General features: G+C 59.8%; 1 protein-coding gene across 6 annotated transcripts in view; it reads right to left on the reverse strand.

Annotated features, from left to right (window-relative positions):
* NRXN2 (neurexin 2) overlaps positions 1 to 14,709 on the reverse strand; it is a 110,306-nt gene that overhangs the window by 38,577 nt on the left and 57,020 nt on the right. For all 6 annotated transcript variants that reach the window (XM_032641053.1, XM_032641054.1, XM_032641055.1 and 3 more), the window contains 6 exons: positions 10,301 to 10,327; positions 8,686 to 8,805; positions 7,968 to 8,349; positions 7,180 to 7,370; positions 5,346 to 5,519; positions 4,846 to 4,965 (listed from right to left, as the gene is read on the reverse strand). In XM_032641053.1, coding sequence (XP_032496944.1) covers positions 4,846 to 4,965; positions 5,346 to 5,519; positions 7,180 to 7,370; positions 7,968 to 8,349; positions 8,686 to 8,805; positions 10,301 to 10,327 — 1,014 coding nt within the window. The remainder of the gene's footprint in view (positions 1 to 4,845; positions 4,966 to 5,345; positions 5,520 to 7,179; positions 7,371 to 7,967; positions 8,350 to 8,685; positions 8,806 to 10,300; positions 10,328 to 14,709) is intronic.

A 14,709-nucleotide genomic window follows, 5' to 3' on the forward strand; every position in this document is an offset into this window, starting at 1 on the left:
GGGAGGGGGGCGGGAGAAGAGGGAAGGGAAGCAAATCCGGGTGAGGGGGGAATGAAGGGAGAGGAGAGGAGAGGAGGGGAGAGGAGAGGAGGGGAGAGGAGAGGAGGGGAGCGGGTCTGAGCAGAGGGAAGGCGCGAGCCTGCTAGATTCCGGCGGAGAGATGGAGGCAGCGGAGGGTTGCTGCAGAGGCTGAGAGGGCTGGAAGGGAGAGGGAGGGAGAGAGGAGGGAGGAAAGGAGCGGAGTGGAGAGGGGAGGCGAGGGGAGGCGAGGGGAGGAGGAGCGCGGGAGGAGGGGGCAGGGCGGAGGAACCCGGGCGGCTCCCGATCTGCGGGCGGCGCTGGGCAGCTCCGCCGCGCGGCTCCCGGCTAGCCCGCTCGGGGCTCGCCTCTCCTCTGCGCGAGCCCCGCCCCTCCCCCGCGCCCTGGCGCGCGCTCCCCTCCCGCCCCCTCCGGAGAAGGGGCCCTGCTGAATAATTGAACAGGACTGAGGCTAGCAGAAGAGGCCGCTCTCTCCCACCTCCTCCCTCCCCCCCACCTGGACGAACCCCAGGAGTGCTCGCTGGTGCAGGGCGCAGAGATGTGGACACCGCCACCTCTGCACGCACGCCTCGGAACACACGTGCACGCTAGGATGTGGACGGGCTCGGGTATGGAGACACCCACGTGCCCATACAGGCATCAGTGTGCACGCACGCACACATAAGCTCAGATACATACATGCATACATGTGCTCATAGACACTGGCACACGAACTCACACTCAGCCGAGCGTGTACACATGCTCACGGAGGCAATACATGCACACACACATACATGTTTGGTCACAGGTAATGAATGAACAGCCAACGTACACACGGACGGCTCCCTCCAGCTAACCATCCAAAAACAAGGTCACCCATACGCATACAGACAACGCACCCAGAGGCTCAAAGGTACTCCAGAGTAAGACATGCCACACACACAGTCCCTCGCCACCTCTCCAAAAGGGTGCTCCCCTCCCCCACACACACACCCTCCTGGACTCCTCCAATCCTTCCTGTCCACTTCCCCTGCCCCTCCCGCTGCCTCAACCTCTACCTCTGGGGAGGGGAGTTTCCAGGATACTTATCCACTGAGTGGCCCACTTGTGACAAAACCCTTCCTGGGCCACTTATGTCCAGCTGAGGAAGTCACTTCTCCTTCTAGGGGCCCCTCCACTGAGATCTGCCCCCTCCCAGACTTTGGGACACCTCTGGGAAGCACGTGTCACAGGCCAAGAGGTAAGTGCAGGGAGGCTTTCTTCCCTTCCTCTGGATGCCACCTCGGCGTGGGGCCTGGGGGCGGGGGGAGATGCTGAAGGTAGACAGGGAGGGAGGTAGAGATGGGACCTGGGAGGAGGCAAAGAAGGAGTGTCATAGGGTGAGAAGGAGAGGTGGTGAAGAAAGGGCAAAAGGAAGCAGGTGCGAAAGGGGAGGGAGGGGCTGGCTCCTGCTTATTGATTCTGAATTCCGTTTTGGAGCAAAAACTGCTACCAGGAGCCCCACAAGTTCTGCAACCAGGTCCTGGGTGCAGTCAGAACCCAGGACAGCTCCTCTGCCGCAGCTGCCACCTCCCCAGCCCTGCTAGATGCCAGGGCCCCATTTGGCCCCCAGCCCTTCAGAAGGGAGGAAAGGGGTCCTCAGAGGCACCCGGGAGGAAGTTTCCAGGTGGTGTGTGGCCCCATGAGGGAGGAGAGATTGCAGGCTGGGGAGCAGGGCTGGGGCCCCCAAAGCCTTGTCCTCCTGCCCTCTCATCCCCTGCACGCTCTTGGCCCTGGCGCTGAGGTAGAGACTGACATAGCTCTGAGCAGGCAGAAAATGTATGGTCCCGGAGGGAGGGAGGGAGGAGCCAGTGGCAAGAGGAGAGGAAGGGAAACCGCCTAGAGGCCAATCAATACCAGTGAGTGGGAAGTGGAGAGCTGGAGGGGGTGACGCTGGGGATCGAGGGGGAGAGACAGAGGGTAAAAAAGAAGGGAGAGACAGAGGTGTGCAAGAGATCAATAGAGGCTGTGGAGCAAGTGGAGAGACGAGAAACACACAGAGGGGCAGAGATGGGGAAGAACTGACTGCCCGGGAGAGCCAGAGACAGGCTCTGGGAGACTGAACTGCCAAGGGGAGCTGTCCTGACCTCAGCCCTGGGACTTCAGGCCCTGCCAGGAAGCATGCCTCCTTCCAACTTCCTTCCTCTCTCATTTCATATTCTCTTTTTCATTCTCTCTCCACTCTTCTCTCTCCCATCCTGGAGATGACTTCTTTCCCTCTGATCTCTCTCATGCCTTCCCAGGGCAGACTCCTGAGCCCACAGAGGTACCTTCAGCCCCAGGTGTAATGCCCATATCCCAGACGGAGAAACTGAGGCCACACAAGGGGAAAGGCTGTCCTGAAGGTCGGACTCCTCCTCATTCCAGTCTCTTTACCACCAGACAGCTCCACACCCCAGGCCCAACCCTCTAAGGACACCTGGGCCATTCCCACCCGCCTCCCTCTCTTCAGGCACAGGGGCCCTTGGTGCCCAGTGGTGCCTCCAGGGCCTGCACACTTGGGGGTGAAGCAAACAGGCCTCTGGGCCAAGTTCCTGCTTGACGTTGTGCATCAGTGGAGCCTCAAGAAGACCCGCCCTAGAGAGACAGCTCGAACATGAAACAGCCAAGCCTGGAGAAGCGGTAGGAGGCACAGCTTCAAGAGAAAAGGGGGTGTGGCTTGACCCAAGATTCCTGCCTCGACCTTTGGGGCCAGAGATCTCAGAGGTACCCCAGGGCCAGGGTTTGGAGGCTCCCAGATTGCACCCACCTTGTCCTTACCTCCATGGTTTTGCTCAGGCTCTGCCACCAGACACACAGACCAGTGCTCGGGGACAGTGACACTTCCCAAGACGTGCCCAGCCTCAACTCTCCCTGCCTCCCACCTGCCCCCAGAGAAGTTGCTCCAAGCTCCCTTCCCACCCCTGCTGAAAGATGGCTTGACTCCCTAAACCACCATCCCTCTCTACGCTCCCTTCCAGAAAGCTCCATCATGTGGGAGTGTAATAGTGATGACGGGCAGCAGCTCTTCTCAGCCCTGATGCCCTGCAGCCCGGGCCAGCCACGCCCACCGTCGGCACCGTCTCCACCTCCGCCACCGCCCCCAACCCAGGGACTAAATGAGCAACAGGGGCAGCAAACTTTAGGGACGCCTAGGTTCTAGCACCTGTGATTTAGGGCAGGGAACTGCCTCTTACTGAGGCCTCAATGTCCTCAGCAGCTAAATCGGATGGTTGGTCTCCATCCTACTGCCTTCTCTGAGGACAAATTAAAAGGGCTTTGCAAGCTGCAAAACACGAAACAATCAGTGGGGAATGTTACTGTTAAACAGCAAAGTTACCACCGTCCCCAGATCGCCCGTGCAAAGCTGAGTGAGCTGGAGAGGACGAGGCCCAGCCCCGTCTCTATTCCCCGGCAGCCAGGGCTGGAGCGCCCCTGAGCTGGCCATTGTCTGGAGGCTGGAAGGTACAGAGAGCGGCAGGTCGGACAAGAAAAATCCTGGGGGACAGGACGGGATGTGGAGGTACCGAAGGACAGGTCTGCCTTAGAGCACCAGGAAAGCACTGAGGGAGATTGGTGGGCATTCTCACAAAGTAGAAGAAAAAATCATGACCCACACAAGAGCCCAATCCCTGAAACCAGTAGGTTATCTATCCCGTAAGAAACTCAGGACTCTGCCCAGATGGCCAAGGCTCTGCAGTGTGGCACAGAGGCAAAGGCCCTGACCCCCGTTCTCAGCCCAGATCTACCGTTCACTCCTCCAGAAATCCACCCACCCCTCCAGGCCTCAGCGTCCATGTCTGTAAAATGGAGAAGCCCTATCCTCCTCTGTGTGTCTGTGTGTGTGTCTGTGTGTGTGTCTGTGTGTGTGTCTGTGTCTGTGTGTGTGTCTGTGTGTATGTCTGTGTGTCTGTGTGTTTTTCCCAGGCAGCTGACCCTTCATGTCCCTGGTCTCAGCAGGGCTACCCCAAGGAAGGCCACTCAAATGACACCTGAAGAGGCTGTGTGCTCCCCAGCCCGCCCCCTGCAAGCAGGAGGTTGGCTCTCCCCCGCTCTTGCCCCACTGCTCTCCGTCTGCCAAGCTCAACCAGAGGCTGGCCACCAACCACTAGGGACTGGAAACTGCTGCTGAAGCTGCCCTCTCTGGGAAGGGGCCTCAAACAATACGCGAGCTGGCAGTAGATACCCAGCCAGGGAGGAGAAGAGCCAGGTGAGGACACTAGGGAGTGTTCTTGTGGCTCCAAGGGACACCCTGCAGCTGGGCGGAAAACCAGGGAACTGCACCACAGCCGGCTTCCAGGGAAGCCAGCTCCAGAGGCCTGCCCTCCTGAGCCCGTCCTCTGGGGCGCAGGCCTACCCTGGGCAGGAAATCCCAGGCTTCCACTGCACGTTTCTGAGGGCACCAGAGGAAAGGGGGTGCAGGTTGACAATTCCCACCCCCCACCCTGTGCAACAGTGTGTACGTGTGAGCTACGACTTGTGAGACCATCGCCAGGATCGCATGGGGAGAGCGACAGAGGTTGACGCCCTTGGTGAGGGGTGAAGGGAGCGGTGTCCCACCAGCTCAGAAGGAAGAGGAGAGGCCGTCTATCAACGATTTGCCCCAGACATGCAGGCAGCAGCAGTCCTGCACAGGCCCAAGAAGGGACAGCAGCCAGCAGCTCCCTCAGTCTCTCGTGATGAGAAGGGATGAGAAGGAAGCAGGCAGCACGGCTCTCAGAGACCCTCCCTCCTCTGGAGCATCCCTGGGGCCGGGAACGGGCCGGGATCTCCCCCCAGCACCCCGAACTCTCCCGGTCCTGCACTCACGGTCGTTGCAGACGGGGCCTCCGTAGGAGGTCATGGTGCAGTCGCAGGTGAAGCCATCCCACTGCTGTAGGCAGACGCCCTGGTTGGCACAAGACTCTTCGGTGCAGGTGGTGCTGGGGCCTGGAAGAAGCAGGAGGAAGGAACACCCCCAGCTCAGCCAAGCCCCCCTCCAGCCTCAGGAGGTATGGAAGCTTCGGGGCCAGGCCGAGAGGTCTTGCCCTCCGTTCTGCTGGGCAGAAAGGGCCAAGAACTGATGGGGGTGGGAGGGGGATGGAGGGGAGCTCAAGGACTGCTAGTCTTGGCCTGGAACTGTGATAAGTGGCTGGGGTGGGAGGCAACAGGGAGGGCAAGTGACCCCCCTGACTCCCCCATACTCTGCCCCAGAGTGGCAGCTCCTGCGAGGCCTGAGAAGAAGGCCACCCAGCGGCCCTGGTCTGCCTCTACCGCTGGCCCCCCTGCAGCGTGCAGAGTCACACCCGACTTCTGCGCCCCACACTCACCGTCACAGCCCCTCTCCACCTGCCCGATGCGGTGCAGGGCGTCAGCGATGAGGTCGGGGAGGCGCCCGTTGAGGTCCACCGAGGCCAGGCAGCCCTGAAAGCCATCCCGGGAGGCCACCAGTTTGGGCAGGTTGTGGAACATATTCTTGCTGAGACCGCCAATGTACAACTCCCCTGCAAAGGGAGTGGGATCAAAACCTCGGCATCCCGCTCCCCAGGTCCCTGTTGCCCTCCCAGGACATGTGCACCCAGCTGTCAGGTCGTGCAGCCCCACAGTGTCCCATCCCGGACTCGTTTCCTCTCAGAGATGCAGCAGCCCGCAGATGCCCACCCTCCACTCTTCTTTCTTCCTTCTCCACTTTGCCATCCGTCTGCTCCCCTCCCAGAGAAGCCCAGATGCCCGGGAAGGGGGGTGCAGCTGGAGGAACCTGCTCCGTGCTCTCTCCCACACATCTGATTCCAGTTCCGGCCTGTAATCAGGGCCTTTCATAGATGTGCAGCCCGATCCCCTCCAGCCCCACTCCCTCCCTTCTGAAGTCTCCCATCCCCAGAACTCCTTCAGGCCTCTGCCAGCCTCTCCCGGCTCTGAGTTGTCTCCTGGGGGTTCTAAGCCCAGCACCTTCCAACAACAACTAGGGCTTGGCCTGGGGACTCTGGGTGACACGAGGAAGTTCTCCTCAGGGACACATCACTGCCTGGCCACATAGACCCTAACTCCCTGAAAATCATGGCTGGCCCCTAGCAGAGCTCCAACAAGACATGAGTCAACCCTGCTGCCCTTGCCCTGCACTCAGTGCAATGCAAGACCAGCCCAGACCACCCCGGGTTTGCAGCCACTGAGGATTATCCAAGACACATCGCCCCCTTCTGGCATCAGGGAGAATTGACAGCACTGTGCCATTCGTCAGGCCCTGGATCTGACCAAGCTTCTGGTTCCAACTCTGCGGCCGGCTCACTTTGTGACCTTGGGCAAACCATGTAGCCTCTTGAAGCTTCCATTTGTCTCTCCAAGAGGGGGATGAATAGTCTCTAAGGGCCCTCCCCCAGCTCGGACAGTCCCAGTCGCACTGACACCAGGGGTCCCTAAGGGACTGAGGGCTGCTTTGGGCATGTGAGGGTCGCTCACGTTACCCCGGTGGGCTCTGGAGAAGCCGCAGGCCTTGTCCTCACTCCTGTGCCAAAACCCCGGTCTCTAAGCTCATCCTCTTCCCTCCTCTCCCACCCACCCATTCTGGGGGCAGGCAATGACTTTCATTAGCTACTGAAGACACCCTGGGGAATGTAAGTCCCTGGTATGACGCTGAGCCCACCAGGGAGGCCCTGAGTCCAAAAAAGTTCCCAGACCTAGTCCAGCCAATGCCCAAGGGCTATGACCAGGGCAGCATGTGGGGACCCAGTTATTGCCCCTCCTTCCTCCCCACATCACTGCCCCCTCCTGCCCCAGCAGGGAGGCATCTGCCAGGACACTATTCTCTCTCCAGCCCCCAACCAATGCAGACTTCTCAACCCTGGAGGGCCAAGAGGTCTTCAGAAGGCGCAGCTGCCTACTCCTAGCTCTAGAGTGAGGCCACCAGGCTCCCCGTGAGACAGACACAACCTGCAACCAGGCTTTCAGTGTTGGGAGGGCAGCCTCGCATGGGAGCTGAGCAGAACTTTGACGGGAAGATGTCAGGCTGGACACAGTGGAGAACAGGAAAGAGCGAGGGAAACCATGGGTGGGGGCAGGGGGAGAATCACGCGCGTGAAAGAGCATCCCAGGTCAGGGGTGATCTTGCTGGGGCCGAGGGGGCATCTGGGGTAGGGCCAGGCCTTCTGCAGAGGCCCCAGGCCCCACCTTTGAGATCGAGGTTTCGGGCGCCACTGGAGTGCTGAGTGACAGTGCGGGAGTCGATCTGGAGCGTGTGCACGTTGCCGGGGTCCCTGGACACCACCACGTTGTGCCACTGGTTGTCATTGACTGGTTTGTCTGAGTTCCCCTTCATCAAGGACGGGCCATTCCCCAGGTCAAACACGTAGTGGATGTACCTGCCCCACAGTAGGGAGGAGACACTGGGTCAAGGTGGGGCCGATGCTGGGAAGGTGGGGAAAGGAGGAGCTATAGCTGCGGTGGGGCTGGGAGCTGTAAGCAGAAGGGGTGGAGAGGGAGACCTCATAGACACGAGGACTCTGGTGTGAAGTCCCGTCATGGGCGGATGCGGGCAGGGAAGGCCACAGAGGACCTGGCTCCGGGGGCAGGCTCAGAAGAGAAGCTGGTGGGGGGAGAGATCTGTGAGGGCAGCAGGGTCCTCTGGGGGCAGGGACAGAGCTGCTCTAGGGCGGGGACCTCTCAGGCAAGAGAGGCCAGAGGGACACAGCCCTGTCTTCTGCCTGAGCCAGGACAGCGAATGGAGGACAGATATGACTGGGAAATCCCTGGCAAGGAAGTAATGGGGGGGGGGGGGTCACCAGGGTGGAGGACAGGGTGCTGCTTCTCCATCTTGGCTGGTGGGGGGCAGACCTGAACCTTGACCTGTGGTCTGGGGGATTGGACATCTCAGCCAGTGGCTGGGGGAGCTGCATCTTGGTCATGGCGGGTGGGGGGGAACCACGTCCTTGACAGTGGTGTAGTGCCCAGCACCTCACCCCTTGACCAGCTCGATGACAATGAAGTCGTTGCCATTGCCCGAGTTGAACAGGAGGAGCCCGTCGGGGGCTGTAGTCTTGAACTGGAAGAAGAGGTGCATGGAGGCGTAGGCTTGGAGCGTGGCGAGTGCCAGGTAACTGCTGCGACTCTTGAAGGTGACGGGGTCAGCCACGATGGCACGCAGGCCAAAGCGAGCATTGAGCTCGCAGTAGGTGATGTCACCGTCCTTGCACTGGTCCATGTAGGGCTGGCCATTGAACACCAGCCCGCTCAGGTGCCCGATGAAGTTGGAGGGCACCACAGAGATGAAACGCCGCTCCGTCATGATGCCTGTCTCAATGTTGTGGAACTCCAGCCGCGTGTGAGCTCCTGCCATCTGTCCTGCTCGGGACAGGAGACAGAGATGGGGACGTGGCTTTGGAGCCCAGATCGTAGGATCATTGGGTCCCCAGGAGCCTCCCCTCCACTCAAGGGCCACATGGGAGAGACATCGGCAAACCCTCGCAGTGGGTGCTGGCAGCAAGCACAGCTCCTGGGTCTGGGGGAGTTGTGGGACTCTTTAGGCCAGGGCCGACAGGCTTGCGGGGCAAAGCTGCCTGCGGGGAGTTGAAATGGTCCCTGGGGTCCAGGAGCCCATGATATACCAGTGGCACTGGCAGCTTGCCAGAATGCTGCCCCAGGTAGTGGTCACCAAGAATGGGGCCGCAGACCACCTACCCTCCACGGTCACGTTGTCCACTGACAGCTGCAGGCTCTTGCCACGCCGCACCACCCTCACCGTGTGCCACTCATTGTCATTGAGCTTGTGCCCCGCAAAGAGCGTCTCGGGGCCTTTACCTGCGGCACCAAGGGGGGAGTGAGCATGGCACCTCCACCCGCTCGCATATGGCTTCACGTACCACCCTGGGCACACAGAGCCTCACCACTGCACGCACCTATGCACACAGGTACACACACCCACACACACACAGAGACTTTACACACCCAGTCATAAACACAGACACGCTCAGTCTTGCCACACTTCGCGCAACATCCAAGGGTGCTGTTCGAAAAGAATACGGTGTGAATGGCGCGGTGCCTCTGGAGCTGTGCCCTAAGACTCTGCACGCAGAGACTCACACCTGCACCAACATACTCCTCCCCACATCTCCTAAGGACCTTCAGGCGTCAGTGTGTGTAGCCAGCAGCTAAAGTCCCAGCATATGTACATAGGCCTAAAACTTCCAAAACTACTGAGCCTTACCACGCACCCAAATGTGAATGTGCACCCACAGACTCACTGCTGGCAGTGAAAGCACACAGACACACAGCTCCCCACCCAGAGGAACCCAACGTGACCTTTCTGCACATGCCTGGTTAATTCCACACACCCAGACACGCAACCATATACACAGCACATCCAGCCTGACCAGAGAGCAGAATGTTTCTTAGGAATTAGGGCCATTTATTCAGGACCTGGATTAACCACTCCCAAGGCTAAAAACGTGTAGCTTTAGAATGGTGCTGCAGTCCATTTGCAGCACCCCCAGGTTACACCTGGGCCCCCCAGTGCTATTGCCAGCAGGGACAGGGTTCACCATGCATGCGCACACACGTGCCAAACACACACCAGAGCCACGGTACGTACACACCCTCTCTGCCTGTGGCTGCCACGTCCCTGTGCTCTCTTACGTGACCTCAGGGCACACCATGCAGACACTCTCAGAGACAGAGCATTGAATCCAGGCACACTGGGGTGCTCAGAATTGTCCACACCCGCTCTCCATCTCACCCCTGCTGCGACCCTCACTGTCACCTCTGAGAGAGCCCCCTTTGGCAGAATCTCGCCCCCCACCCCAAACAGGGGCGGTGGGGGTTGAGCTTTGAAGCCCTGGCCAAGCTCACCTCCTGCTCACCTCCAGCCCTCATCTTCTTTCCTGTGTGCCCCGCCCTCCCCCTTGTGGCCACCTCTGGAGATGCAGCAGGATGTCCCAGCCCATCTCCGGCTCCCTCCAGCCATCCTGCTGTAGGTGCCACCAAGCCTTTGCCCCACCCTCCAGAGGATGTGAGGTGACTTGAAGTTTCTGGGCCTTCCTTCTCCCGGTCCCGGTGAACATGCTGACCCGGACCCTCCACCAGCTGCCCCTGGGTCAGCTTCCTTGGGCTCATTCTGCCCTCCACGACCCTAACACCCTCACCCCCACCACTCCAGCTCCCCTCTCCATACCCACTGCCCAAGCCCCACACAAGCTAGCCATGAAACCTTCTCCTCCCCCACCATCCCTCCCCAAATCCCAGAGTCCAGAATCCCAGGCCCCCTGGGGCTCTGCAGAAGAAGAGGGAAGCCACTTACTGGGTGCGCAGCCGACGCGCAGGCAGTCTGGGGGGGCCATGGGGCGGGCAGAGGGGGAGGGGAGACAAAAAGGCAGAACAAGTTTTTTTTGTTTGTTTTTTTTTTTTTTTTTTACATCCTTCACAGGGAGGGGTATCTGCGGGCGGGGGTTCCTCCCAGGGCCACTTTCTGGGGACCACGCGTGCTCAGGTGCCTTCTCCCCTTCCTCAGTTGGACCCCTCTCCCTCCTTCCCCCAAGAGGGCTCCAACCCTCCCCAGAGCTGGGAGGCGGGGCAGCCAGGTGATGGGAAGAAGGTTTACATCTCCCTTCTTAGAGGGGCCCAGGCCTCTCATGTCTGAGGGAGATGGGCACCTTGGGAATCCCAGTCGTACAGGGGATCAGTGAGGGGGACCGAGGGCTTGACCAACCCGACATCTCCCCATCTCTGAGAGGGAGACGGGCGGGGAGGGCCAGAGCCCCTGCACCCCCTGCTCTGGGACAACTCCCTGCTCAGAGCCCAGGCTGTGACGCATCACCCCGTGCCCTCTGGGCTCTGAGCTAAATGGAGGAGTCTGCCCCAGGGCCCCCTTCCCGTGGCCACACACCTCCCAAAGTCCCAGGGGGCTAGCACCACCCCTACAGGAACCTTCTTGCTACCCTTCCTAACCTGGAGGATGCCAGGCTGTCCTTGGGGACCAAGGTGGTCCTTCACCCTGAAGAGGAACTAGTATTAATCCGTTTTCCTAGGGAAGGGCCAGGGGCTCACAGACGAAGACACCGAGGCCCCCAATGTATGACTCCTGAGGACTTCGGGGACAAGAAGTTACCATAAGCAAAGTCTCCTGTCCCTTCCCCAGCCCCAGCATTTCTATCCGGCAACTCCAGGCTCGGAGGGCCCCATGGGCTCAGAAAGCACACTGTCTACACAGAGCTGCAGCCCAGAGCCCCAGGGCCTCTGGCCACACCCCTGGTGGGATACATTACCCACCCCATGTGAGTCAGCCAGCCTTGCGGAGGAAATAGAGCACTAGCGTCCTGTGAAATTGGGGCTTAGGGCCCTTTGGACGCCTGTCCTGCTCCATCAGACCCAGACAGCTTGGGGCTGCAGAAGGTCCTGCAGGAAGAGGCAGAAACGCTGGGTCCGAATCTCATCATGTGACTGCGGGCAAATCTCTTCTCTCCCTGTGAGCTGAGGGGCTTGAACAAGAGGATCCTAAGCTGGGAGAAAAAAAAGGTGTCCACTGGGCTGGCCCTTGCCTCTCAGACAGGGGCAAGTTCCAGGCCTCTGTTAACAGCAATATCCTGCCATCCTGTGGCTCCTCCCGGAACAGGCTCTGCCCACAAGGCCCAGGAGGCAAAGAGGGGTGGGGGCACCTGGCACCCCCTGGGCCCTGAAGGTTCCTGCAGCAGAGGTGAAAGATTCCCCTGTGGCTCTGGGGGCATGGGCCCCTCGGGCAGTACAGCTGAGCCCCACACGCGTTGTCAACCGCAGCAGAAGAGTGGGGGGAGCAGCCGGGACCTTGAGCCACAGGCTGGCACCAAGGGAGAGGCAGAGGGAGGTCAAGGGGCAGATACAGGGGCAAGTCGGAAGTCATAGGGAGAGGAAGGAAGTGGAGAGGATGCAGAGAGAAAAGAGGAAGAAAGGGCGAGCAGAGGGAAGGAGGAGCTGGACAGAGTGGGAAGGGGAGGATGTCGGGGTGAGGGCAGGGGTGCCAGGCCTGGAGTCAGGTCACGGGGGCTCTCTCAGGGCCAGCAGAGTCTTCACCAATGAAGGGTCCAAAAAAGAAAAAAGAGGGCTGGAAAGGCAGGCCGATCCCCTGTTGGAGAAGAGGTCTAGAGAGGAGCACAGTTCTTCCCCTCCCCAGCAGGGGAGCACCGGGGGGGGGGGGGTCCATCTGTCCAGAGAAGAGGTGTCAGCTCCAGGCCCACCCCCTTGCAGTGACCCCACCCGCAGGAGCCACTACTCCAGGGGGGGCTTAAGGGGAGCAAACTCCCCTTGAAGATGGGCCCCCAGGAAGCAGGCAGCACCATCCCAGGGGAAAGCCGGGAACTGTGAGTAAGTGGGAGAAACTGCCCTCTGGTGCCCACACCCAACCAGAGTGCAGCTCAGGGAGCTGTAACTGCTAATCTGTTGGCTAGAAACCTACGCCTCACGTTCGGCAAATGGACAGAAGCGATTGGTCTGCAGAGACCCACCAAGGTCCTGGCAGGACATGGAGACCAGGGTGACGGTATGAATGTGTGATAAGACTGGTGGGAAAAAGTCATCTGCATGGAAAGGAGCTCAGGAAAAGAAGCCAGGCTTCTCTTTCTGCAGCCCACCTGCCCCCCACCCAGGCCCCAAGGACTGGAGGTGGGGGAGAGAGAACGAAGGCTCCAATGCAAGAAGCCTCCGGAGCCCGCTGGCTGGAGTCTTGGAGGTGACACCACAGAGTGGCAGCATGCACTCCGGCGCAGCCCTCGTTCACAGCCATCTCCCCAGCAGCCCAGCCTCAGAAGGCGCTCAAGACCTACTGAACAGCCCCCCATGGGAACAAGGCACCGTCTCATGGTCCCAGAGATTAAAGGGCTTTGGAATGTAATGTGCATTTAGCCTGGCTTACAACACAAATGAGAGTCAGGCTTGCTCTGTACAGCTCAAGAGGGCAGAACTAGGTCCACAAGTAGGAATTTCAGAAAGGGAAGCTTCCACCAGGGAAGAACAACCCAGAGATTAGAATCACTGAGGTGGTCATCTCAGAGATGGGATGCTCCTGACACGGAAGGCATCTGAACAGAGGTGGAGAGCCTCCCATTGGTGGGGGAAGGCACAGAGGATGCACCCACGGGGGCGGGCTGAAGGAGGTGCCTTCTGAGGGCCCCTCCGGCTTGGAGATTCTTCAGTTACAATGAGCCGTTCATGTCATCCTCACTAGGAACTGGGATTGCCAACGGGCACACCTAGAGAAAGGCAACTCCAGGGGGGTGATGAGGGACAGGCCAGGCTGGGCACTGGCCCCAAAGGCCACGCCCAAGGTAGAAGGAACCCAGGAACCCAGGTCACACTGGAACAGGGTGAAGAATCCAGGGACTCTACGGTCCTCTAAGGACAGAGACCAACCACCCTGCTCAGGGCCCGTAGACAGCAGAGCTCCGGGAACTGGCTCAGCGTTGGTGTACGTGGTGGAGGCTGGGGCCGGGGCAGGAGGCACAACCGGCTTCTCTGGCACCTCTGCCTGGATGGAGGCAGCAGCCTTAGGCCTTCTCGGCCCTCTCCAGCCCAGCAAACACCCAGGCGCCTGAGGTTGGCACTGAGCGCCTCCTCCTGCCACATGGCCAGGGGCAGCTCCGCTCTCTTCAGGACCAAGTCTGCGTCATTCCAGTGAGCCCCTGACATGCTGCACAGCTGCCTTTGGGAGCCTGGCTTCCCTCACTACAGGATGGGACCACAAGGCCAAAGACAAAGCCCGCCAGGCTCCTCTCCATCCTCCAGCAGCAAGTCCGGACCAGGACCGGGGCCTCGGTGGAGCAGGCCCTGGGTAGCAAGGATGGGGATCAGAATGGGGCTCCTGAGGTGGGGCCAGCTTGGGTCATGCGATGTGGAAGCAAGTCCCAGGCCTGGCTCTAAGCTTAGGTCCCTGTCCCAGTACGATTTCCCTTCCAGTCGGCTGGGTCTGTCTTTATGTGCGTGGCTTGCATCTATATAACGTCTTCACTCCCACTATTCCATTTAAGCCTCAAAACCACCACAGAAAAGAGGCAGCGTGAGGATCCGTATCCCCACTTTACAGACAAAAACAGAGGCTCAGAGAGGGGAAATGACTTACCCAGCAGTCTAGGAGATCAGGGCTAGAACCCAGATCTTCTGGCCCCAGGCCCAGTGCTCTTCCCATCATAGCCTGAGGCTGGTGGCTGGGTGTGGACCACCTGTGTGCTTGTGTGGTTCACACAGAGGTCACACGCCTCCCTGTACACACATCACTTGGTGTCTGTGGACAGATGTGTCTGCAACAAGCATTTGGTCACGGCTTGTCATGAGCCGTTAGAAATGGCATTTCTGTGGATGGAGGCGGGCACAGCAGGCAGCGAGAGATGTGGGAGGACTGTCCTGCTGGCCACCTTGTTCCTTAACTTCTAAATACTTATGTGACACAGACAGAGAAGCATATCCATGGGAAGAAGAGGGTAGATCCTGAGGGTGAAAGGTCCCGAGGGCCCCCCAGAGGGCACTGTCCTGGCCAAGGCTGCTGCCTCCTGTCGAACCTGAAGGAACCCACGCTTCTTCACAGGGAAACTAAGACAGTCCAAATGAGGAAGAAGCATCTGCTCTCCCTGCAAATAGAAGGCCCCAGATCCCCCTGCAGTGTTCCCACCAAGTACAGAGCCACGCGCTTACCACACTGAGAACACGTGCCAGGGTGAAGGGGTACCTCACCTGGGCAGTCTGAGA

The sequence above is a fragment of the Phocoena sinus genome, chromosome 8 (genome assembly GCF_008692025.1).
Source record: "Phocoena sinus isolate mPhoSin1 chromosome 8, mPhoSin1.pri, whole genome shotgun sequence".
Lineage (NCBI taxonomy): Eukaryota > Metazoa > Chordata > Mammalia > Artiodactyla > Phocoenidae > Phocoena > Phocoena sinus.